The sequence below is a fragment of the Colletotrichum abscissum genome (genome assembly GCF_030869225.1).
Source record: "Colletotrichum abscissum strain IMI 504890 chromosome Unknown Scaffold_61.1, whole genome shotgun sequence".
NCBI lineage: Eukaryota > Fungi > Ascomycota > Sordariomycetes > Glomerellales > Glomerellaceae > Colletotrichum > Colletotrichum abscissum.
The window spans coordinates 153,255-176,956 of record NW_026850505.1 but is presented as its reverse complement, the minus strand read 5'-3'; the positions used below and the strand labels follow the sequence as shown (position 1 = coordinate 176,956).

Below are 23,702 nucleotides of genomic sequence, written 5' to 3'. Positions count from 1 at the left end.
CTCGAGGATCACTCTTGACTTTTCTCGTTCCTTGACCGATTCTACTCACCAAATTCTTCGTTCATTCACAATTCCGGGAGGGGGGGATCCGCGAACATGCAAACGCCGCCTCTATGACGATAAGACATTTGTGGTACAAACCATGTCTTCTCATGAGTACCTTGACTTGTGCCACGAGGTTCACAATTTATTCTTGGGGCACCTGAAGCGGAAAAACAGCGAGAGTCTACGTTTCGCCACCCGCGAGACACCGAAAAGTGTCTTGAGCCCGCACTATCTCCGACTCTTTTTCCACAGCCTGATCGGCGGAGAGACACCCAATGAACGCCGATTTTCCATTACAGAGAACCAATTTGTTGAAAATGTACAGGGTAGGGAGTTACACAAATTCCTCGCAATACTCGTCTTTGCCGGCTGTCGTATAGAGGCAGCCAGGAACTTCACAGAGAAGCTAGCTGCTGTTACCGAGTGGCCGCCGCCCGAGGACTGTGAGATCTCTAGGCGCGTGTGTTCGTTACCAGCCGACCGTCAAAGCTTGACGGAGTTCTTTGACGGGGACGAGGCGACAGCCGATAAGTTCTATGGATCACAGGCCCTATTCTGTACGGTGGTGCTTCGGCAACGAGAGGAGACTACGATACAAGACGGTGATACCCAGCGCCTACCGTACGTGGAAGAGGAGCTTCTGGGCTCGGGCTCATTTGGAAGAGTGTACAAGGTGAAGATTGCCAAGGGGCATTTCGAAGACCGCCGCAGAAATGACAACAGGGAACGATGGGTGGCTCGGAAAGACTACATTGTCAGGTCGTCTTCGGATTCCGATGTTGAAAGTAGGGAGGAAGGCGAGATCATGAAGATGATTCTCAGCTTGTCAAAGACGTGCGAGAACATTATGGAGAATCTGGGGACGTTGAACATCGAGTACCCAACGGGCGCCAGCCCGGCGCCGTACAGCCTCTTCATGCCGCTCGCGGTCTGCGACCTGGGAGCGTACATGAAAAAAGACGGTTCGAACGCTCCAAAGACAGCTATCAACAGGGCGGGCTTCATTCGGTCCGCAATCGGTCTCGCCAACGGTCTCAAGTTTCTTCACGAAGAAATGCAGACGCCCGGCCTCGACAGGATCGTCTGTTACCACATGGATCTGAAACCGAGCAACGTCCTCATTTTTCGAGAAAGCGGCAATGGCGATGGGACCGGGCCCCGCTATATCTGGAAGTTGAGTGACTTTGGCATGTCAAGGGTCAAGATTCGACATCACACCAGCCGTGAGGAAGAAAAGGATATCGCCAAATGGTTCACCAAACGACGCGATATGCAGCAGAGGACGATGTCAGGAACACAGAATCGACGCGGCCAGGGGACGTATCTACCACCCGAGTCGTTCCGTGAGGGTAAAGTCATGAATACGAGAAGCGACGTGTGGTCACTGGGCTGCATTCTGAGCGTCCTCTTCGTTTATCTCGAGGGCGGAAAGAGCGCCATCGACAATTACGAGACCAACCGTCTCAAAAACCGTAGAGGCATCGATGCAAGCTACGACGTCTTCTTCCACGTCAAATCATTCGGACGCACTTCTGTGCATTCGGCTGTAAAGAATGTTCATAAGCAACTAATTCACAAAGCTGCCGCGAGAAGCGTGAAAGAACATCATGCAGTCCGGAGCATGCTCAGTTTTCTCGGGTCCAAAGTATTGAAGATTAATCAGAACAAGAGATGCAGCGCAAAAGAGGTCGAAAATATGCTGCGACGCACGCTCGACGCGTATGAGGAGATTGATCGGCTCGAATCTTCCTCAGAGTCTTTGAGACCGTACGTAGAGCTATGAGCATCATTGAAGTCACTCGAAACAGAGTGCTAACCCTTTCCAGGCCCAAATCCTCTATGGAGCAGATTGTGCAAAGATGGCGCATCCCGCGAGACAATTCTGATGTTTTCAAGGGTTGCAAGGTGTCACCGGATGGAAGTATGATCGCGTACTGGAGCGACAGCAAGATTTCACTCTTTGCCCCAAGTTCTGCCGAGAACGCAGATGGAGAATTCCTAAAGGTACTCGGGGATCACTCTTTGGAGTCTTTGGGATCGACGAGCCGTTTTTGGAAAGCTATTTGCTTGACTAACAGATATCTGATTGCCACAACCACGGGTAACATCTTCAACGTAGGTTTCAATTTCAGAGTTCCTATTCATGCTGCTGACCTTCGATTTGGCAGTGTTACATATTCGATCTAGGGCAAGGGGCTACAGCCGACTCAAGCCCACAGAACCATTGGCACATTCGGCTTCCAACCGTTCCGGAAGTATACATCATGGCGATGTCAACCGATCAACAGAACTTGGTCTTCGTAGTGGAGAACCAGGAAGACGAGAGCCTATCGGGATCCATATTCCATGTGAGAATCGAGGATCTGATAGAGTGAGTCTCCTACGCTTATCTACTTGCGTCTAACTTGCCAGTATTCGTAATCAGTTGGCTGACCGCGAGATCAGGATGGGATCTATCTCAGAGGGATATGAGATAGAACAGTGTGGCAGAAACCTGTTGGGCCGCTTCATCGCACTCGACTGGCCTGCCGAAGATGTGATGTCTTTATCACTCACCAGCCAGAACCGCTGCTACGCGGCGATTCGCCCGTACCTTAGAAACGATGACATACATCAAATGCCTGTTGTTTCATATTCTCTGACAACACGAGATATAGAGGAAGTATCCATCGAGCCGCGGGTGAGTCCCCCAGTTGTTTGTATCTATATCACCAGGGAAGCCATATTACTGACCCAATTACGTCTCGCAAGAGCCAAGAGAGCAACGGCTCAAGTCTATTCACGACATTTGCTGGTCTACACCAACAGGCAACTTGTATTATCGTGTCCCGAGAAACCCGTCTTTTCACCGTTGATCTGCTAGCGAACTCATCTAACTCACCGACGAGGCGATCCCGATACCCCAACAACATTGAAGGTTACCGCATCCTCAGAGTCATGGTCAACCAGAACGACGATGCCATTTTCGCACTGGGAATCAAACGAGATGGTGGTCGGATTCGTCTGCTTGAGATCATAATACCCGAGATGGGACGCCCGGTGTCTGTTCGCGAATTGGCTCAGCTACCCAGTCTATCTGAAGACGACGAGTTCACCGGCAATATCGTTGGCGATGACGGCAGCAGACATATCCTCGTCACTGCCCTTGTGGGACCCAGTCGGCACGCCGTCTTCGAGATTAACCTCCCTGGCAGCCACGCTACATCCGCAGGCCCGGGGCGTTCCACCTGATTAAACCTCCAGGCTATTTAACTCGACGTCCTTGTCGTCGTGCTGCCTACGATACAACAACCTGCGCCAGTCCAGGTCTCTCATCTCCAATATCTTAGCGTTTAGGTAGCTTCCTTCACGCATCGCGTAGTACGTCGCAAAGGTTAGCGTCGTGAGTGCTACAGAGCAGAGCGCATATATCCAAATCATCGGACTGCCGACAATCTTGCCAGTCATAGTGTCCATGTCAAAAAAGTTCATTCCAAAGAATGTCTGTCACGTAAAGGGTTTAGCAAGCTACCATGAGCGTCCGGGCAACGGAGAGAAGGAGGGGTGGGTGATCAGGCAGGCAAGCAAACACTCACAGCTATAAACGAAGGCGGCAAGTAAAGCAGCGTCAGTGTAGTAATAAACACCACCGACTTATTCAATCTCAACATGTTCTCATTCTGCTTCCTGGAATCGAGCTGTTCCCGGAATGAGAGCGTGTTGGCCAGCAGCTGCGACGTCGTTTGCGCGCGGTGGTGCAGGTCCGCCGCCGTCCGCGAGAAGGCTCTGCACTGGCGGCGGAAGTTTTCAAACTCTGATGCTGATTCTTGTAATACTTCGTTGTCTGCATTCTCCATGGATGATCCCTTTGGCAGCAGCAGACTGTGGCTGCAGAGGGCAGATAGCTCCGACAGCGTCTCCTCGGACGATTCCAAGATTGATGAGATTGTCTGGAACCGGTTCGCGAGGCTGGCTAGTTTTGTGAGATGGCTTGCTTTCATTGTGGTAGGTTCGTCGATGAAGTTGATTAGTGTTTTGTATGACTGTTTTGTAGCATCAAGTATTAGGCTCGCAGAGCTGACTTGGAAGGCGCGTTTCTTGGAATCGAATCTCTCACCAACGGTAGAAACTGCCGCTCCATTGAAGCAATGTAGAACCTCCACGCGGGCAAATATGTCTCGAAGACGAGTTTATGCAGCCAGACATGATCGTGCGTCTCGGTCTCGGAGCCTGCTGCGCCATTCCTGCTCGAGAGCCATTCGATGGCTCGGTTGCTGGCTTGTGAGTCCGGCGTCGGGTTGATCATGACGAAGAGACTCTGACGAGACGCCGCGTCGCAGCGGTGGTATACACCCGTCTGACGAATCACCCACGTATCCTCTTCGGGTTTGTACTCGGGGTATCGAATTGTGTACGATGCTTCTGTCAGATTGTCAGTCCCGGGTCATGTTTCCGGTAAGATGGATCTCGGGAACTCGAAAGCATGTACACACCGACCACGGATCCCTTTCGCCGCTCGGTATACGGCATACAAAACACCTCTTCCACGTTCATGTTCCGCGTGTAGAAGCACGAGACGATATCCCGTAACGAGCCGTTCAAGCTGAGTTTCTCCATGACGAGCTCGAACATGGGGAGGGTGATCTGTAGAGGCCTCCATGAGTTGCGCTGGCAGATTGAGCTTTTGCATGACGTTAGCAAGGCTAGGAGGGTTGAGAGGGGCTCCCGCAACGACGACGATGACGGCCTAGAGTGAAACGTACATGAAATGATGGATATTCTCCTCGCTGCGGCTCTGTATGTCGTCTAGGCATACGCTCAGCTCGTCGAAGTTGGCGATGGCACGCTGCTGGTGCTTGACCTTGGCGACCCTCTCCTCCTCACCATCACTACCGCCCTCCGCTGGCAGGCGCGTTACGCTGCAGATGCGGATGGGCTCGATGACATCTTTGACGAAGCACTCTTGTTGCGTCGGCGCCATGGACGTTGCGGGACAACGCCGGTGTGACAGGGAAGGCTGAGGTAAGGATGTACATGTAAGGAGGAAGGGATGTTGGCGGTATGCTGCTTTCTGCTGCTTATTATGTACTTTGATCTGCTTCCACTGTAAGGCTATGAGAACTGTCTACCCCAACGGCGATCTGCCGCCTGCCTGCCTGTTCCTCCTGAGTTCCAGCCAATGCTGACGCTTGCTGGCATGTCACTATGCTTGCACTGCCCATCCATCCCCTGGACCACCATCCCCTCACTCCCCCCCATCGGTCAAAGTCATTGATCTCGAACCGCACTATCAACTCTCGTCAGCATATTTTCTTTCTTTTCCAATTTCGAAAGTATCCGGCAGATTCCTACTCTATCGTGTCCTGTAATTCTCGTCAGCATCGAACTCCCCAAACAAGACTTTCCCCGTTGAAGGGGGGCTTCGAGCAAGAAAAGACATACGGCATCAACTTCCTTCGGCGCCTTGAAATGCCAAACATCATCCCTCATCTGCGGCAGAGCAAAGTCTCAGTAAATCTCATTCTCGATCGAACGCACCCCGCGGCGAGGCAAGGCAAGGCGAGGCATACATACCTCAATCTCAAAATCAGTGTGCCCCGGGAAGATCTTCTCAAGGAGCTGCTGGAGGCTAGCCTTCTTCAAGTACCGACTGGTGACGTTTTGAGCGACTTGCTGCTGTCGTTGCGTCATGATTGTGAAATGGGACTTTTTTCTGGCTTGCTACAAGGTAAGTCCAGTCCATCGCTTATCGAGATAAAACCATCACAGAGGCCTTGTGGGGGGAAGACGAAGTTAGAAATACAGCGTTGCGGGTGCAGCAAGACGCGCCGTTCTGGGGGGATCCGGGGAAGGGAAGAGTCGTCAGACAGCGTGGCATTGTTGCCATAGTCCTTCCAAAACCCACAGCCACCTTCAAGGAAACAACACACCGAAGAGTTTCAGACACTTCGCTGCCTATCAAGTCCTGGGCCCTGGGTTCCGGGGTTCTCTAGGCCGCAGTTCGCGCTCCATCACACCATCACCGCGCAAACGTGAAAGGCTGTAGGCTGCGTCGGGTTACACCGCATGACGAAACCAAGCCCATCCCACCGACCTGGATCGACGCTCAGCAGATCAAATCCGTGATCCTACAGAACCTGCATATATTTCGCCACTAGAGAAACACCACAAGCTGAGCCCCAGAAAGTTTCTTGTTCCCCGAGTCCTAGGAAGTCTTTATGCTCTCCTTAGTAGGCTGGGGTCCAGAACCTCGAACGCATTGGTAGCCAAACCCGTATCATCCAGGGCAGGGCATCGACATGTGGTTCAAGAAGACGGCGAATGCGCAAGTAATATAGAACATTGATGAAATGTATCAATGAGCCTCGCTTCGTAGGACTACTCCCTTAGAAGCGTCCTGAGTAGACCATTAGTTGAGTTATACACGGGCCGAAGACGAGAATGGTTCAGACTTGAGCCCATTCCAGCATTCACAAAGTCAACGAAGTGAGGCCAGGTATTTAAGTGAATTCGGGTATCATTTGAGTTGGTTTCCTAACTAAATCGCTGAAGAGAAAAACGCCTCGAAGGTGCCTGCTACTGGCTGTGTTCGCTGTTTTTCAAAAACCTCAACGGACGAAGGATGAAACAATGGTTTCCAACATGATGAGGGATATATCGCGCCAATCTATCCCAATGAACCAAGCGCCACGCGATGCACTTCCGACGGCAGTCCGGCTTGTTCTTCCAAACACAAGCCATTTCTGCTCAGCTCGCTCAACGCACCTTCTCCTCAACTTGAACCGCTCTCCTCCCGGCCACTGCTGTAGCCGCTCTCCGCCCCACCTGCAGTGGCGGCTGAACTGCCGGCGGCAACTGGAAGTTCAGCACTATTGCTGCGACCTCTGGCAGTTCCGGCGGCCGCAACCGCACTGCTGCTACTGGTGCGACGGAGATCCCGAGGGGGAATTGGGATCTTGAAGTCGGCTCCGCTATCTTCATCTTCTACAACGCCTGCCATCTCATCTCCATTTTCCGGCTCGCTGTCGCCCTCGTCGCCGCTCGACATCTGTGCATCGTCAGGATACTGTCTGTCAAAAGTAGGGGCGTGAGCTTTTACAACGCCCCCTACCTTTGAATCATCGTCCGAGTTGGACTCGTCATCATCATCGTCGGAGCTGCCAGAGCTGTCGCTGTCGAAGTCGAAGTAGAGACCCGGCGGCGGCAGAGGCGTAGGGTTAAGCTTCCGAACAGATTTAGACGTGTATTCGATGTTGATCGGTGATTTCTTGAGACCCTCGGACTTTGCTGATTGTGCCTGGGACCCGGAAGACCCAAGCGGCGATGTGATTCTGCTCATTAACTTGGAAAACTCCTCAGACTCTAAGCTGATCGTCGTTTCCTGCTTCACATCCACCTTCGGCCTCTTCGTGGTGGCGACCACAACAAAGTGGTCATCAGGAATAACACCACCCAGACCGCAAGCGTCCAGCTTGCTGCTCACAGCGTCTTGAGGGACGTTAGACCAGGGGAAATCGGCCTCGATGCCGCCATCACTCTCGTCTGAACCATTTTCTGTTGTGACAGCCACACTTGGGGCTTTACGGCCTTCAACAAGCGGCCGGTACGGGAGCGCCGAACCTGATTCAGTGCGACGAGGGAGATCAGGTCTGAGGAATCCAGCACTAGAGGAAAGCTGTTGGTCCTGGCGAGATGAGGTCATGTATGACGCGGGGGACGCATCGCCAGGATCGCCAGAGAGATCGGTACAGAATGGAGCACCGCTGTAGTAAATGATGGCACCATCCAAACGACGTCTCTTGCGGCGCGAAGATCCCGATCCATCCCATCGCGACTCTCCGTTGTTGCTATCTTCAACAACTCCATATGACGAGCCAACATCATCCAGTGAAGTCTGTTCGGCAGACGACGATTGGTGCACGAACATTGGCTTGTAGTGGAAAGTATCCGCCGATGGGATTGGATACTCCGGTTTCGACTGGTCGGACGAGTTCTTACCATATGAAGTGGAATAAGAACCATTCTTCCCCGAGCGTTGTTTGCGCTTCTTGCTCTGGTTGTCTAGTTGTGCCTCGTCGGACTCGTCGGAGCGACTGAGCTGAGAGGTATTACCTGAGCTGTCGCTACTGAACTTGGTTCCCTCAGTACCACCGCGCCATCTGATTTTCCGACCATCATGTGAAAGTTGAAATTTCGTGCTCTTCTCAGACACTGCACTCCTGATGTAATCGGGGGCAACGTTGAGCATGTGCAATTGAGCCATATTGCAAAGCAGGTTCAAGTAAACCCAGCCATCAGCATCCGGAGACACATCGCCATCGCTCATCAGCGCCGTGAGATGGGGAGGGGCGAGGCCCAAGTGACGAATGTAGTCCATATTGGCGGTTGGGTTTTGCATGCGATCCGGGTCGAGATCGAGCGGTCTGGTGGGACGCTGCTCTGGCGGCGGCGGATCCGGCGGCGAAGTGCTGCTTGCATCTGCCGCGGTCGCCCAATTGCCACCAGAATCCCGTTGATCGCCATTCGAGTTTGATGATTCACCATCTTTGGCGACATTCTTCTTCCCGTCGGATGCAAGTATGGGAGCCTCGCGGGAAGGCTCGAGGTATCCGGCGGGCACATTAGAGGGCCCGTGATGAGTGGTGGTGTTGCCGGTTGTCGGCTCCACCATAATCGGGGCGTATGAGGCGATGTTTGCTGCGGACATGGGCTGCGGACGAGCGAGATTCCGTCCGCTGATTCTACCCGTGAAGATCTGCTCCAGCCGACGAACAATCAACTTCTTCCGGTCTTTTTCCGTCAAAACCATATGTCGCGGGTATAATCCCTCTGGAATGTCCTTCAGGTAATTCTCCACCTTCTGGTCCGATGTCTTGGTTCTGGAGCTAATGGATGGCCGGGCGAGGTGTGTGCCAGATGAGTTTGCCCCAGTTGACATCGAGGCATATGCACTGTCAACCGGTCTCGAGTGAGAGCCTGAAGAAGACGATGCATGCTTCGAGACGTAACCAGAACCTGAATGCAAATGAGTGTTGTGCCTCGACTTCTTTCGAGACGATGAAGCTTCGGCGCTGGGGGTACTGCTCTCCAAGCCAGATGCAAACTCGCGTAATGTACTCTCCAGTTCTCTCTTCTTCCGCTTGGGAAGCCCATGGACTTTGATTTCGAACAACTTGTCTCTTTTCATCAATTCTGGTCCTTTTTGCTTGTAACGCTTCAATTCGTCCCTCAGCCTCTTGATCTCAACCGTCAAATCGTCGATTACGCTTCGATAATCGTCAGCGCTGCTACTGTGCGTGGCACTCGGCTTGCTGGCCCCAATCATCATTCCGTTCATTGGTGGTCTCAGATGCGTCGGGTAGGCGGAGGGTTTCGCGTCGTCGTTGGAGGAATCGCTCTCTTTCTGAAAGAACGGGGGATCGACTGAATCTTGAGTTAGACCTTCTCCCAAAAAGGCGGCTCAAGGGCGCTTACCGTCCATTGCGCCAGCATACGTTGTCGTGGGATTCTCATTATTTTGATCGAACCATTTCTCCGGGTCGCTAGGGCCGGTATTGTGGCTCTCGCCAGAAGACTGTCTGTTAGGTGATGATGACGACTCCGGGCTGGCAGCGGCCAGGGCTCGCGTCAACGCAGCTTTCTCAGTTGCTTCGTGTGCTAATCGGTGGTTGCGCAGTGTGATTGAATGCTCAGGCGAACTTCGGCGTGGTAGCGGGTGTCCCTTCGGCGACTTCGGTGGGCGCCCGCCTTCAGACGTAGGCTGGGCGTCGGGCATCTTGGGCACCTCAAGACGCCTAGCTGAATTGGCAGATTCTGCGTCGGTGCTCGCGTTGCTATGCGAAGTATTCAGGCGACATGGAGTCGGAGTTCGGGTTGTCGTTGTGCAAGCCGTTTTGTCGGTAGTGACCACTTCGATGAAGTGGATGATGGGGGGAATGTTGATGCTGGATTTCGGGAGGATACTGTTTGTAGGCTGTGGATTAGTTGGTGTTGGATAGCCGCTCAAGTGTTGGACCCTGAAATTGTGTAGGTGCAAGAGTGTATATGTCAAGTGGGCAGGTAGGCTGTGATTGGTCGAGGCATCGATCGATCGATCGAATGCTGGGAAAAAGGTATGACGACAACCTCCGTCAGGAGCCGACACGGTGAGAGGGTAGCACTCACATTAAGAGGAGAAACACGCACAGTGTAAGACTGCAGCTAATTTCAATCCTGAGGAGCAATGTGTTTCCACGGCCCGTTTGTCGTTCTGCCGCGCAGTTCGCGATGCGTCGCGAAAGCTAAGAAGCTCAGCTCTGAGTGAGGGTTGAAGAGAGTAAGTGGTGTTGGTGTTGGTGGTTCGAGAGGAGCAGCCCGCTCTCGTGACCTTTTGCCACCGAGGCCGCGACTTTGTTCCTCGAAGGACAGCGGTCTTGTTGGGAAGAAACTTGAAGAGACGATTCGTTTCGCAGGACAGCTAAGTATCTCTTGTTGGCGACGCAGGGCAGGGCAGGCGTCTGACTTGTGGGTAATGGCAAATACAGAGCCCAGGGCTCGAGGAAGAAAAACATGTCTGTCGCCGGGATAAGAGCCAAAATGTATGGGGTGAGGGCACGTTCACGTCGGTCGGGTCGCTGGTTGAATGGTGCGGGGCGGACAAGGTATGGACCCACAGCAGCTCGCAAGCTGCTTGGTCTGATCTCCAGGACCTGACAGGGTTCTCGGGATCAGAGTCAATCGAAGAGGCAAGTGGGGCGCTAGTTGCCGCGTAGAGTAGGGGTGTGGCTTCCCAGCGTCTTTTTGGCAGAGGTGAAGGGGGTGTGCCAATAACGAGACCTTAGGACAGTTGCTCTTGCTGCCCTGGTCGCTGGTCACTGGTGTCGTCTCAGTGGGTTGGTGGTTGTGGTGTGTGCCGGCCCCCGACACTGCCTGCAGAGTCCAGACACAATCCAGACAATGGTGGCAGGCCACCGCAGGGCTGGAAAGTGCGATGGACGCACCTAGGCCTTTGGGCAACTTTGGATGGTGGTGCACCTCAAGGAAGCGTGGGAAGGTCCTCCGGCTCCGCACCCCCTTCGAGAATTCAGACTGCCACCGGCGCTTCATTCCTTCCTCAGCATTAGTCCGAGCCTTCATCTTCAAGACCTTGTTGTTCCGAACACACATTGCCCGCCATCCTAGTCACGTGGATCTCCATGTGCATCGTCAACTTGGGTGGCAATCGCCAGTATGTAAACGCCGACAGCCATAACAATTAGGTCGAGCAGATAAAGTCGGGACAGGAGGAAAAAACCTTCTTTCTACCTTGGTTCTCTCCTCGTTGCCCGGGTACATTACCAGACAGGTCGCTGGTCGCGCCTGGCCCCCTGTCGAGACCCTTGGTTTGAAGGCGGTGGCAGGTACCTCCCTACCTTGCATTTTACCACAGCAAGAGTGAGGTAAGATCCCGGCCGTTACAGGCTACCTATCCACCTACCTAGGTTCTTTCAACTTCCAAGCCGCTCTTGTAGACTAGAATCAAAAGGACGAGAGGATGAGTAGACTCAGCTACGTCCTCCTAATCATTTCAGTGGCTTTTGAACTGCAGAGTGACACCAGCATCATGGTTCCGATAGGTAGCATGCATCCAGCGATCCATAAGGTAGTGAAGGCTTTTTTCTCCTTCCACGTACTCCGTACTCCGTAGATTATTGACAGCGGTTGCAGCCATCCGTGCAAAGCTGCACACCGTGGCACCTACAGGCTACTGGTACGTAGTAGGTACCCCCACAGAAATTTCATGGAGCTTCTACAACTGGGACCGAGCACAGCGCAGCGAGTGACATGCCATGCTCGTGGCCGAGGCAGCAACGAGTGACATTCATCCCCAGCCACCATGTCACTTTTTTAGGCCAAGACGGATTGAGAAGGCACTGCTTACGTCACGCCACACCCACTCCCTTGGGCGTGTCTCGTTGCGCTTGAGGTCCAAATGCGATTCACAACACTGGACTTCCTACACCCACAACCACCACCCCACGAATCTCGAGCCGAGTAGAACGATCCAACTGAAGATGAACGGCATAGAAGCATCAAACCCCCACACAGACAAATGTGTATACAACATTGAAGGTTATTTCGGCCAAAACATATTTCGCGCTTTGGACAAAAGGACAGCGCGATTGAGGGCCTGTTCGTCATCCCGGTCCGCGTCCACCTTGGGCAACGAACAAGTCGGAACAATACTGTGGTAGAGCAACGAAGGGCCATCATGATCCATTCGAATATCGCAAAAGCTCGCTCTCATTCGTCAAAATGAATTCCACGAGTTCGCGAGTGAGCTACGACAGCCAATACTCATGCAGCACACGGGCCGCCAGACGACCAGTCATGTCAAGGGGAGTCCGCATTATCATGAAGCCGCGATCTCGCTTTTGCTGTGTCATCGACGCAGTCGGTGGCCACGGGCACCAGCCCGACTATGCCAGCTTACCGTATTATCTGACCGTTTCCCTCCCAAAATTCCAACTACGCAAATCCAAAATTCTCGGCTCAATTTTTTCATCATGGCGCGCGAATGCATGACCTCCCTTACAATTCTTCATCGCCGATTCACAGTGTTCTTCAACGGAAACGGCTTCGCCTAACAACATACCTTGCGGCGCAGTATTGTCTAGCATAGGGATAGATTCGCACACTTACAACCACATACGGCCATGGTCTTGGATCAGCCAACCACAATTGCAAACTCGATGCTCGAACAAGAATCTATTGGCCTGTCGCATCAGGATCAGCTCACCGCTGTGGACAAGGCCGTCTTCATTCCGAAAAGAGACGTCGGACACGATCATCAGTTATCAATCCCGCAAGTTCTATTTCCTTCTTCCATTTTCCTTGGATCACCCCCCGACCCCTCCAAACCTACTGCCCACTGTGCATACCTCTCGCAGTACTCCGTAGTATGTACGGGTACCCTTCACATTTCACATTCACATCCAGTCGCCCGTTGGGCCAGGTTCGGAGGTGTAATTGCCCTGACCAGTCAGAGCCGCTGGAAGTACATCCGTCTCCACTTGATGGCTGCTCATTGGCCATACACACTCCCCTCTTCCGTCATTCCCGAGCTACACGCAGGGCAACCCTGACACCAAGGGCACGTCACCCCTGACTGCTTCACGCCCCCCTCGGAGCCTGGAGGTGGTTCGAGGACAAGGACAGCCCGACACTGTGTGACACTCTTTGCTGACCTGACTCTCTCTTACACAGTATATGGTTGGTAGGTAGCTAGGTAGTTGTTCAGCTGTCCATTGCTGAAAGTCGCCACCGACGCTCACGACTGGTCTGGCCAGATTTGCAGGTCTCGCTACCTTGTTCGAAGATCATTATCGATTTTCGGACACAGACTCCGCATGTCAGCCAGGCACGCCTGTCCATGGCGCAGGGTGCCGCTGCGTCTCTTTCCTCGAAAGTCAGGGTCCGGCGATCATAGAAGTCCACCTACACAAATCCCACGACCCACGATTATGACGGAAATCAAGGCAGACTCGCATTGCCATATGCAACCCTTAGTCTTCTTTGCAAAAACCCCTCGCCGGTCCTCGACCTTTTTGCAGCGGTATGACGTCAGTTGGCCCTCAACAGTTGTGCCTCGAAGTGCCGACGGCGAAACACAGCATTCTTCCAGAGTTGTAAGACAGTCGTCGTTTTGGATGGGGTCGGCCGGCCGTCAAGCGGCGCCGCCGGGCATCGTCGACGGGGAAAACACTACAAGGACGGGCCATAGCACGGAGAGATCCACACCGGCAGCTCCGTCTTGAGCACCGGACACCGGCTTCTGGACACCTCTACTTCACCGGCGCTACCCGGAAACCCACAGCCAATCAGTAACGCCACCAGTCGACTGTGGAATAAGCTTTGAGTCCCCGACCGTCGCGAGCCGCATCGCTAGCGTGGATCGGGAGCACACAAGGACCCTTCGTGCAGGGTCGCCGCCCCTTTCTCGCCCGTCGCATCTCCCGACCGCACCTTGATCGCCCATTCCAGCCACTTGGAAGTTGCCACAAACAAAGGGGGGATGTTATCCTCGATCAAATTCGCGGTCCAAAACCATAGCGAAACCTGGAAACCTGTCAAATTCCCATTCCCAACACCATCTTTCCGCATCTCACAGTTGATGCAGATCTAGCAGAATCTCATTCGATACCCTTCACAATGCCTCGATTCACCATCGATGTGGATCTACCCGCCTAGACCCTCGCCTCGGGCACCACGCGCACGACATGGAGGGGAGTGTAATTCGAAAAGCAGTAAACCCACCAAGACCTAGACCATTGGACCGGAGGCGAAGCCATCCCCTGGCGACACAGACAGTACTGTCTGCCGGTGAACTCGAGCTGTCGCGTGCCAACAAGACTTACCCCCCTGTTGCCCATGTGGCCCTTCACTTGCCCCGGTGCTTCTGCTCCGCGAACGTCTGTCCCTCGCAAGAACGTGAGGAGCTCTCGCATGGCGCTTGGCAGCTAATCTGTTGCAGGCGACTGGTTTTCACCTATGCGGAGCGAGTAACGAGGTTACTCATCATTCTCTACTGGACCAGACTATTTACGGCTTTGCTTGCGCCATTCCCCACCCTCTATTCGATTGGAAGAGATACTGGAGATTGAGGTCGGGGCAAACTTGACAGGCACCAAGGGCACCCGTCAGTTTTGTGACAGATCAAAAGTTTGATCTCACAGATGGACCAGGATCGAGGCAATCTTCCCGTTGGCCCAGTGGCGAAGCAACGGTCGTGGCCCAATCGGGGCACTACGACTTCTCCTTGCTGTGGCTTGTCTGCACTGCGGGCTCTTCCCGACGCGAATGGAGCTTAGTTGTCCTGGCACACTCACGTCGACAAGTCGCGACCAATCACCTGTTGCAATCGCTTTGGATTATGCTCTTGGAACCATCCATCTAGCCGAAAGGCCCCCACCAGAGAACAAACATGGCAAACGTCGTTTGTTGGCCGGGATCCCCTCTTTGTAGGAGACGAACTGGAAGTTTGCAGATCCGGCAAACAGTGGTATTCATATCACATGGGCTGCCAGGGCCGACCCCATAGCCTTCCCCTGGTCAAAGCTGCCCAGCACACACAAGCAAGTGAGCCCGATCTTGAGATCGGCGTTGCTAAACTCAGTCGGCTGTCGCATTGCCTTCCCCCCACCATCATCTGGGTAACTGCCCACAAACGAGGCAGAGAAAGCATACTGTGTAGAAGACCGCTTGTTCGGGTTCACTGCAGAGATACAGGGAGCGCGCTAAGAAGAAGCTTTGTTTCCCAACCTAATCTCAGATTTGCTGCCCATCTTCTTTTCTTCGGGTATCTGATTGACCACTGAGGACTCTCGGGAGATCGGACATTGCTGGGGGGGGGGGGGGGGGGGCGGGGGCCCCCGGGCCGCCCCCCCCCCCCCCGAACCCCCCGGGGGGGGGAAAACCCGCCCCCCGGGGGGGCGCCCCCCAGAAACAAAAAAGTGGGCCTCCCTCTTTTTTTTCCACAGCAAAGGGGGGGGGGGGGGGGGGGGGGGGGGGGGGGGGGGGGGGGGGGGGACCTGGTGCTACCGTGCCGCAACGCTTCCCCCGAAGTACCTACTCGGTGGGGAAGACACGGCGTCCCGGGCGCGGCCGCCACGAACGACAAAATGTGGCGCTCTCCTGATTCTTGTCCAACAAGCGTTGGTGGCGAGAGACTGAGAAGAGGCTCGGTGCGACGACCCCTTATGCTCCCGCTTCCTAGAACACGATCGTCTCGGACCCGAGATCTAAGATCCCGGTAGCGATCTCAGTTCTCAGTAGTTCATTTACTTGCTGTCCAATTCCCCCTTCCCCACCATCCGAACGGAGATGGTGGCAACTGTCAACCGCGCATATTGGTGACTCTGATCGGCAGCGTTGTGGAAGACGGGTTTTAGGGCAGCGACTGCATACGTGCGCGCACGGTTTGATTGGACACTGCGAGATGAACGAGAAACATGGGCGGCTGAGTAGATTGAGTCTAGAACTGGGATATAGGCACAAAGGTTACCGATGCAGTGGGTCTACGTATTCCAAGACTCGTGTCGGCGCATTGCACATGAGTACCTACTATAGAGAAATAGATACCGACATAACCTCCTCAACTCATACGATTGCATTGCCCCCGAAATTCAGCTTTTCATACAGACATTACTACATCATTACTCTCCGAGTGTGCCCGTGGAATGAGCATCACCAAAATATTTTCAGAAAGCCATGATATCAGAAGTTCTTCCATTGGGCCATGCGAACAGAAGCATACTTGGCTTTGATCGATTTGATAGTACCTTGTGTAGATATTCATAACCGTGGGCCCGATGTCTAGATACGGTTCAACTGAGTAAAATACAACAAGTAGTCTCGCTATACTGCCGTATGTGGGATACCTATCTGAAACAACTCTTCGAGGTGGTCTTTCTTCACGACTCGTATTATTCAGCACAAGCAATACAATGAATAGTCTTGAGAGGAAGAGGAGAGAGAGAAAGAGAGAGAATAGATCTAGTATACCATCTCCATTTTCCCACCAGAATTGTAACCAGTTTATACTTTTTCATCTGGTAAACCCTGTGCTCTTCGCGATCATCACCTTTGCTCTTCCTAGGCTTATTCACTTCAGAACGGGGAATGGAAGACGCCTGAATTCAATTCACCTGTACGGCCCGGGTCGCAAAACGATATTATTTGTAGCGTCCAACCTGAGGAACCTCCAGCTCAACACGTAAGAATCTCTTTAGATATCGCAGTTGCGGTTGAGGTTATGCTGCTCCGCGAGTAAAGTAAAGGGTGATTCAGAGACGTCGAACGGGCATCGAAACCATTGCGGAGAGCAACGCAACCTGGAACTTCGTTTCGTAGCGGATCATAATGGCCCCGTGGGTGGAACACTCTCAGCGCTTACACGTGGACGCAGGCTCGTCCCACGTGCTTTGGCGTCGCTGCACGCGCTGGAGAGCGGTATGTCGTCGTTATCGCGAATTAGGGCCACATGCCTGATGTCGTTAGCAGCCGGTAGAGGAGGAGCCCTGCACGGAGACGAGGCCATGGGCCTCCCTTCTTGAATGCAGAACTTGCTTCTCATGACATGGACGACGAGTCATCATCAAACTCGCAATAATATCACAATGTTAATAACAAGGAACGCTACGACGTCCGGAAAAGCCTTCTCAGCGATATTCACTGTGATTCTCGTTGCGCGGTTCAGGTAGCGGCCGCTCATCAATCGTCATCGAGCTGGCGCCGGTAATCTGAGCCACTAGCGATTCAAGATCCGAACGGATCAAGATTTAAGGGTACAGCGACGGCCTCGTAGCAGACTACAGTGGAAAATATACCAGAGGGCGAGGTACTTGAGTGTTACCGAAATTGCTGCGGTAACGATGGGTCGGGGTCAGGAGGTGAGTATGAAAAAGTATGATAAAGGGCATTCATGGAGCAGCCCTACGAGGTATGATGTGAGTTTTGCGCGGGAAAAAGTAGCTTGGGACTTCGGAGAGAGTGGTTATGGCGTGATAGGGCTTGAGAAGTGAGAGGCAAGAAGATGGGTAGAACGAGAAGGGGGGTGAAGGCGAGGGGGAAGATGGTTGAGTTAGGTGAGTCAGGTAGTGGCGTAGGCGGTGTATTCTATTGGGCAGGTTGAGAAGGAGGAGTACTAAGTTGAGTAGGAGGGGTGAGGCATTATTGTGTACCATTGTAACTCGTTTGGTTTGTGTTGGAGAGTATGAGGATATGTAATGGATAGAGACAGGTGAACCGATGAAACTCGGTTGTTGATGGTTGAACGTAGTGTTAATTATCAGTTGAACATGCTATGGAAGCGAGATGCAGAGAAGTAGGAAAAAGATGAACGAACGAAGAGGCTCAGAAGGAGGGGACTTTGGGTACTTGACCATGTCAGATTTTTTATTTCGATACGACCACACTGACGATATGCATCTCCAGGTATCGAGATGGGACTCCAATACGACCGCGAGTCCAGGCCATCTTAGGGGCTACCAACGGTCTCTTTCTCAACATCCAGCAAGCCGACTGACCTGCCATTGAGGCATCCTTTATTCGGTACTGCGTAGAATGCCAATAAATGCCAATTGAATCTTCGCCACCCCTCAAATCAAGTGGTTCGAATCAGCTACCGTTTGACAGGAATGCCAACTCCAGGATACATCATACAGGATTGTGACTTCACAATGACACGGCTCAGACTGGAGCTGTTTGTGCTAGTTTCAGGAGTGTTCACAAAGAAGCCACAACAACATGCATCTCAGTTGGCAAATACAACTATCTCTATGGCGATACAAATTTCTATTGAAACTTGGATTCTTGCGCTCTCAGGTTGCCTATTACACTTCTCGTACTAAGCCTACGTGGTTTGTCACGCAAAGTAAAAGTGACCAATGCGGCTCTCAAGCATTCTCAGGCATCGGGATCCCCTGAGTCAGCAAGCGATTTTTATTTGCCAATGAGTTGCTCAGCCCCAGTCGAACAGTGACATGGCTGCTGTCATTTAACTGCGTTGCCCGATAGGAGGCTAGGGCAGTCGTGATTGTGAATGCCTAATCCCATCATTCGTAACTATCGCAGGTAGGTACCCATTATCCAATCATGGAACACAGAACTAAATTAAGGAATTTCAATCAACAAGCGCCACCTGAAGAGCCTCAGCTGCTCAAGGGTTAGTTCCTTGAGCTTACGCAGGTGGTGAACATTCCTAGACTCGTACGGGTACGAGTACCCACTTTGGCGTTGGGAGAATCCACTCATCTGCCGGTTCGGGGCGGGGCCTCGGACCCCAAAAGATTTCCGGACCCGGGAGATCTCCCTGCCCCACCGTCCAGAGTCTGCCTTGCGAGACCCGATCGTAAGAGAACGTCGTGCGAAAACCCTAGATTTCCCCTTTTATTATTTACGAATCTTTTGACTACGACATACGTCTTGTCCCCAGATCCCCCTCTTTTTTTGTAAAGTTTGTGTAGAATCGTCCGATTCGCTCATCTCCCATCCCAGACCGCCTCACCGTCCCGTCCCGTCCGCACTTGACATCCTGCAACTCGACGCCAAGACTCCGCTGTGTGCCGACAAAGTATGGAGGACCCAACTATGGCGACTGTCGGCAGCCAACAACAAGGTAGCCACGAGGTGGCTGCGCGGGCCCTGGGTGACAGGCCCCTGAAGCGCGACCCTGCATGTGTAGAGTGCCGGCAGCGGAAACTAAAATGCGACCGAAAGTACCCCTGCTCAGAATGCATCATAGTATGTGTTGTCTTTAGTAAAACTCTCCTTTTCCCTCGCAGCTCTTGCTGCTACTACTTGTATCTCATTCGTGTCATCTTCCATCCTCCTCCACCACTTCCCTCTTTATATTAACATAAACTCCCACGCAGCATGGCCGCCATTGCCTTGCTCCACCACCATCGGGTCCACGCAAGCCTAGAAGGAAGAACCATCATGAGCTACGCGACAAACTTGCGAGCATCGAATCGCTTTTGGAGGAATGTATGGGATCGAAGCCAATCTATCTCGCCAATGGAACGCCACCCGCCCTGACCGGTCAAGAATCTCCAACGGACGACCAGAATCACGATTATCATAGACCTAAAGTCCAGTCGCCAGGATGGCTCGTACAGACCAAAAACGGGGTCGAATTCCGTGACAGCAAAACGGCGTCTGCGACTCGCGAGGATGTAAGTAAACATCTTCCTTCCTATGGCTCGACAGCACTTGGTCCTGAAGACGATTTCATCGCTGTGATCGTTTCCTCGTGCATACACATACCATATCAGCCTTGGTTTATACTCACATAGGGTCAACATGATAGGAACAGACCATACGTGCCCTTTTTGAGGTGGAAAGCGAGCAGTCGACATGGCTACCTGCTCTCGCCTTCCTCAATCAGCACCATGCCTCGATAGGCATATCTCCCGCCTCGGGGCTCTCCTACAACTGCGTCCCATCTCCACCTAACATCATCGTCTTGTGGAGAGTGTTCTTGGACAGAGTCTATCCTGTCACCAAGATACTTCACGTTCCGACATTCCAAGCCAACATTACAGATGCAGTGTCCAACTTTCACGCCATCCCGCCCGTCACACAGGGGCTTTTATTCTCCATCTTCCTCGCAGCATCTGGTTCTCTTTCGCCAAAGGAGCACTGGGACATGCTACGCTGGTCCAAGAAGGATGCCTCGACAGTTCTGTCTAGGGGCTTTAAGGCTGCCATGGCACGATATAACTATCTGAAACGGTTCAACGAAGATACGATAAGGAGCCTGATATTTTATTCAGTGGGTACCTCATCTGAAGAGCATCATGCTTTGGATTGTCTCTACCAATGGCACGTGGCTGATTGTAACGCAGCTACACCAACGAACTTTGAGAGATACGGTAGACCCATGGATCCTCAACGGTATCGTCATGAACATAGCTCACCGTCTCGGTCTCCATATCGACGGGACGCGTCTCGGCTTCTCACCCTTCCAAATAGAAATGAGACGACGTCTGTGGTGGCAAACCGTTCTTATCGAGGCCAAAACGAGTGCCGCCTCATGCATTAGTGCCAAGGTGCTACCATCCAGCCGGGACACGCTCATCCCGCTCAATATCAACGACGAAGACCTACATCCTTCTATGAAGGAAGCACCCAGTGTCCGAGAAGGTCCATCAGAGATGTCTTACTGTGTACATACATACGAAACAGAAGCACTCGCCATGGCTATGCAGATCCCGTCCGTCGATGAGGTGCTCTGGGGCCAGGCCGCCTCAAACCCGGCTCCGGCTTCGGCGCACGCTGCCATACCCTCGCCGCACCCTTTTGACTCACCCTTCGTCACCGCCATACAAGATGCCTTACAAAAGTTCGACCGGACGCTGGGGCCCCTCGAGCGTCGTCTCCTCTCCGACTCCGCCGCGAACCCGCTCCACGCAATGGCACTCTACGCCCGCACCTCACTCGCCGCCATTGTCCAGATTATCATCACGCCACTCGAGGCCGCTTCGGAATGGGGCACGGAGATACGCGGCCCGGAAGACAAGTTCTTCAACGTCGGCCTGGTGGCGCTGGAGATCCTGCTCGAGCAGCGGCGGCTCGCGGGCCGCCAGTTTGCGTGGCTCGTTGACCTCGACTTTAAGATTCAGACGTTTTATTATCTGGGCGCGCAGCTTCAGAACCGGGTGTCCGGATCCTTGGCGGAGAGGACGTGGGCTGTCATTGAAAAGATGTATGCTTGTCGCGAGGACTTGTGGGAGCTCAAGGATGAGGAGAATATGACGCTGGCGAATCTTTTGATTGTGGCGTGGGGTCGGCGCGCGGAGCATTTTCTGGGGAATCGAGTTCTGCTGCTTGAGCCTCCTTTTGTAACGCGCCTGCGAGATGAGGTTATGATGATCAAGGCCGAGGCGTTGAGCTTATTCTGATGATGTTGTCAGATACCACGGGCTGGGTGTCCGGGGCTAATTGCGTTTTCGCAACTTTTCTCGCCCATTTCCGATGTGAGGCTCTGGTTGAGGGAAATTAATTGAGGTCTTGTGTGTTCATGAAAATAGTCTTAGATGGATCATGGCCGAACTCTGCAACCACTGATGATCTTAAAAGGGTTTGCGCCTCATCTAAGATTCTGTGACATCTAGTTGCTCCACCGTACCGCTGTGCCGGATATGTGAACAAAGACTGGAGACATCATGGCTTGGGTGAGGAGTACGTATTCGTAGAGCTTGACTTTGCGCTAGTCTCTTGGAAAATGGCAATTAGCTTCCTGGGGTATGCCACGGCGTCCTGATTGTGAGCCTTTTGGTTCTCCGAGGCGGCTCGGCGTCTGGTATTATGGTATACATTTTGTGAATTGTCCGAGATGGTCGGCCCAATCCGTAGAATGCCATGGGTTCCGGCCGTGGGCAAAGATGCCACCGGTGCACGCGAGTTTCATTCCATAAGGGTACCACCAAAGAAGACGTGGCGACCTTTAGGGTCGAAATCTCGTTGAATACGGACTGCAAGTTTCAATTAGTCCCTTAGATTTCAAAAGTTCAGATGATGTTCCGTCTGACTAGAGTTTTAGAGTTCACAACTACGGAACGCTAGCCCGTTGGGTTAATACAAATAAGCGCTGATCCAGACGTTCGGGAGCACTTACAGGGTTCATATTTTGACTTAAACGTTGCTCAGCTTTTTCGGCATATGCTTGGCGATTACCTATTTGCATCGAATTCAAACGGGCGTATGTGAATATGTGAGGGTGATGCTGACAACTTCATCGACGTTTTGTGATGTTTTATTCCGACATTTTGTGCCAAATTGTATCCTGGAGAAGCCTTTCTACGTTCTTCGAGCCAATATCAGGCCGTATAAGAAGTTTTGCAGTTGCCGTTCCAAATGTGGTATTGGTGATTATTGCACACGTTTTTTGGGGCTTATCACTTCGTCTTCCATAAGTTCTTACACCGCAATCAAAGCAAGTTTCAAGGAGTCCAGAGGCCAAAAGATGCCTTCTCCATACAAGACGGCTCTCATCACTGGCGCCACGTCCGGGACCGGCTATGCTTTAGCAGAGCGTCTGGTCGCGAACGGCGTCTTTGTTATTGCAGCAGGTCGCCGCGCAGATCGCCTGGAGCAAATTCTCTCCAAGCATGGAAGCTCAAAAGTTGCCACCGAAGTCTACGATGTCTCTAATATCGACGGCATGGAATCATGGATCGAAGAGTTAGTACGTTTGCATACTTTGATCCGCTCTAACTCCTGGCCTATTCCTCCCCCGCCTCATTCAGAAAGTCGTCCTCAAATACACCACCTAAACGTCGTACGTCGACTGATTATTGACAACTACCCAGAATGACTACCAAGTATCCCAAGCTAGACTGCCTCTTCCTCAACGCAGGCGTCCAAAACACCTTTGACTTCACGCCCGCCCTCCTAGAAACAGCCAAAAACGAGCTAAACCTGAACTATTTCTCCCCGCTCGTCGCAACGTCGCACATCCTCCCCCATTTCGAGTTCCTCTCCACGCCGACCGCCGTCATACTCGTGACCTCGGGCCTGGCCATCGTGCCCATGTCCCGCTGCGCAAACTACTGCGCCAGCAAAGCCGCACTTCGATCGCTAACCTGGAGTTTGCGCGCTCAGCTCGCCGATCGCGGGCCTCACACCGAGAGCATCCGCGTCATTGGGATCGTTCCGCCTGCTGTCAAGACCGAGCTGCATACGCGGCAGGCGGACCTGGTCGCAGCGGGACGTGCTGGTGTGGGTATGCCGCTGGAGCAGTTCATTGACGAGACATGGGAAGAGTTGGAGAAGGGTGAGGTGGATGATATCATTATTGGGCAGGCAAAGCATTACGCTTGTGGGGAGGAGGAGAGGAAGAAGGCTTTCAATGGATTGCTTGTGATGTTGAGGGGGGATTGAGTCGGGAGCTTTGAGTGACTGTGAGTTATCATCTGAGACAATGCTCATCTATATCTTCTATCGACAAGTCTCGAATTATCCTAATAACACTTTGAATCTAGAAACACTTCATGTAAGCTCACTTGATTTGAAGACAGCTACAGAAATAGCCTCTTATAGCAAACCCATCAAACTGGCATTCTATTAGTCACAAGGGAGGAGAAATCTTTTCCAAGACAATAGTAGTCTGTTATGTTCCTTTAGAGCTACATGTGCCCTGAATTCAGATCCCAAGTCTG

General features: G+C 52.7%; 6 protein-coding genes across 6 annotated transcripts; 3 read left to right on the top strand and 3 right to left on the bottom strand.

Moving 5' to 3' along the window:
* Window positions 1-142: 142 nt before the first annotated feature.
* CABS01_15063 (serine/threonine protein kinase) lies at window positions 143-3,276 on the top strand (the record flags this gene model as incomplete). Its single annotated transcript, XM_060548401.1, has 5 exons — window positions 143-1,812; window positions 1,872-2,160; window positions 2,214-2,416; window positions 2,491-2,725; window positions 2,797-3,276. The coding sequence occupies 5 exons, from the start codon at window positions 143-145 to the stop codon at window positions 3,274-3,276; spliced, it is 2,877 nt and encodes a 958-aa protein (XP_060392228.1).
* On the bottom strand, window positions 3,277-5,005 carry CABS01_15062 (uncharacterized protein; the record flags this gene model as incomplete). The annotated part of the gene is made up of 5 exons (XM_060548400.1): window positions 3,277-3,528; window positions 3,615-4,067; window positions 4,142-4,446; window positions 4,518-4,727; window positions 4,909-5,005. The coding sequence occupies 5 exons, from the start codon at window positions 5,003-5,005 to the stop codon at window positions 3,277-3,279; spliced, it is 1,317 nt and encodes a 438-aa protein (XP_060392227.1).
* Window positions 5,006-5,372: 367 nt separating this feature from the next.
* Window positions 5,373-5,715, bottom strand: CABS01_15061 (uncharacterized protein; the record flags this gene model as incomplete). Its single annotated transcript, XM_060548399.1, has 3 exons — window positions 5,373-5,387; window positions 5,467-5,514; window positions 5,599-5,715. 3 exons carry the CDS (start codon window positions 5,713-5,715, stop codon window positions 5,373-5,375), a joined length of 180 nt encoding a protein of 59 aa, XP_060392226.1.
* A 1,081-nt stretch (window positions 5,716-6,796) lies between these two features.
* Window positions 6,797-9,799, bottom strand: CABS01_15060 (uncharacterized protein; the record flags this gene model as incomplete). The annotated part of the gene is made up of 2 exons (XM_060548398.1): window positions 6,797-9,447; window positions 9,499-9,799. 2 exons carry the CDS (start codon window positions 9,797-9,799, stop codon window positions 6,797-6,799), a joined length of 2,952 nt encoding a protein of 983 aa, XP_060392225.1.
* A 9,317-nt stretch (window positions 9,800-19,116) lies between these two features.
* On the top strand, window positions 19,117-21,443 carry CABS01_15059 (fungal specific transcription factor domain-containing protein; the record flags this gene model as incomplete). The annotated part of the gene is made up of 4 exons (XM_060548397.1): window positions 19,117-19,284; window positions 19,416-19,715; window positions 19,850-20,314; window positions 20,388-21,443. The coding sequence occupies 4 exons, from the start codon at window positions 19,117-19,119 to the stop codon at window positions 21,441-21,443; spliced, it is 1,989 nt and encodes a 662-aa protein (XP_060392224.1).
* Window positions 21,444-22,507: 1,064 nt separating this feature from the next.
* Window positions 22,508-23,424, top strand: CABS01_15058 (short chain dehydrogenase; the record flags this gene model as incomplete). The annotated part of the gene is made up of 2 exons (XM_060548396.1): window positions 22,508-22,725; window positions 22,854-23,424. 2 exons carry the CDS (start codon window positions 22,508-22,510, stop codon window positions 23,422-23,424), a joined length of 789 nt encoding a protein of 262 aa, XP_060392223.1.
* Between the last annotated feature and the right edge of the window lie 278 nt (window positions 23,425-23,702).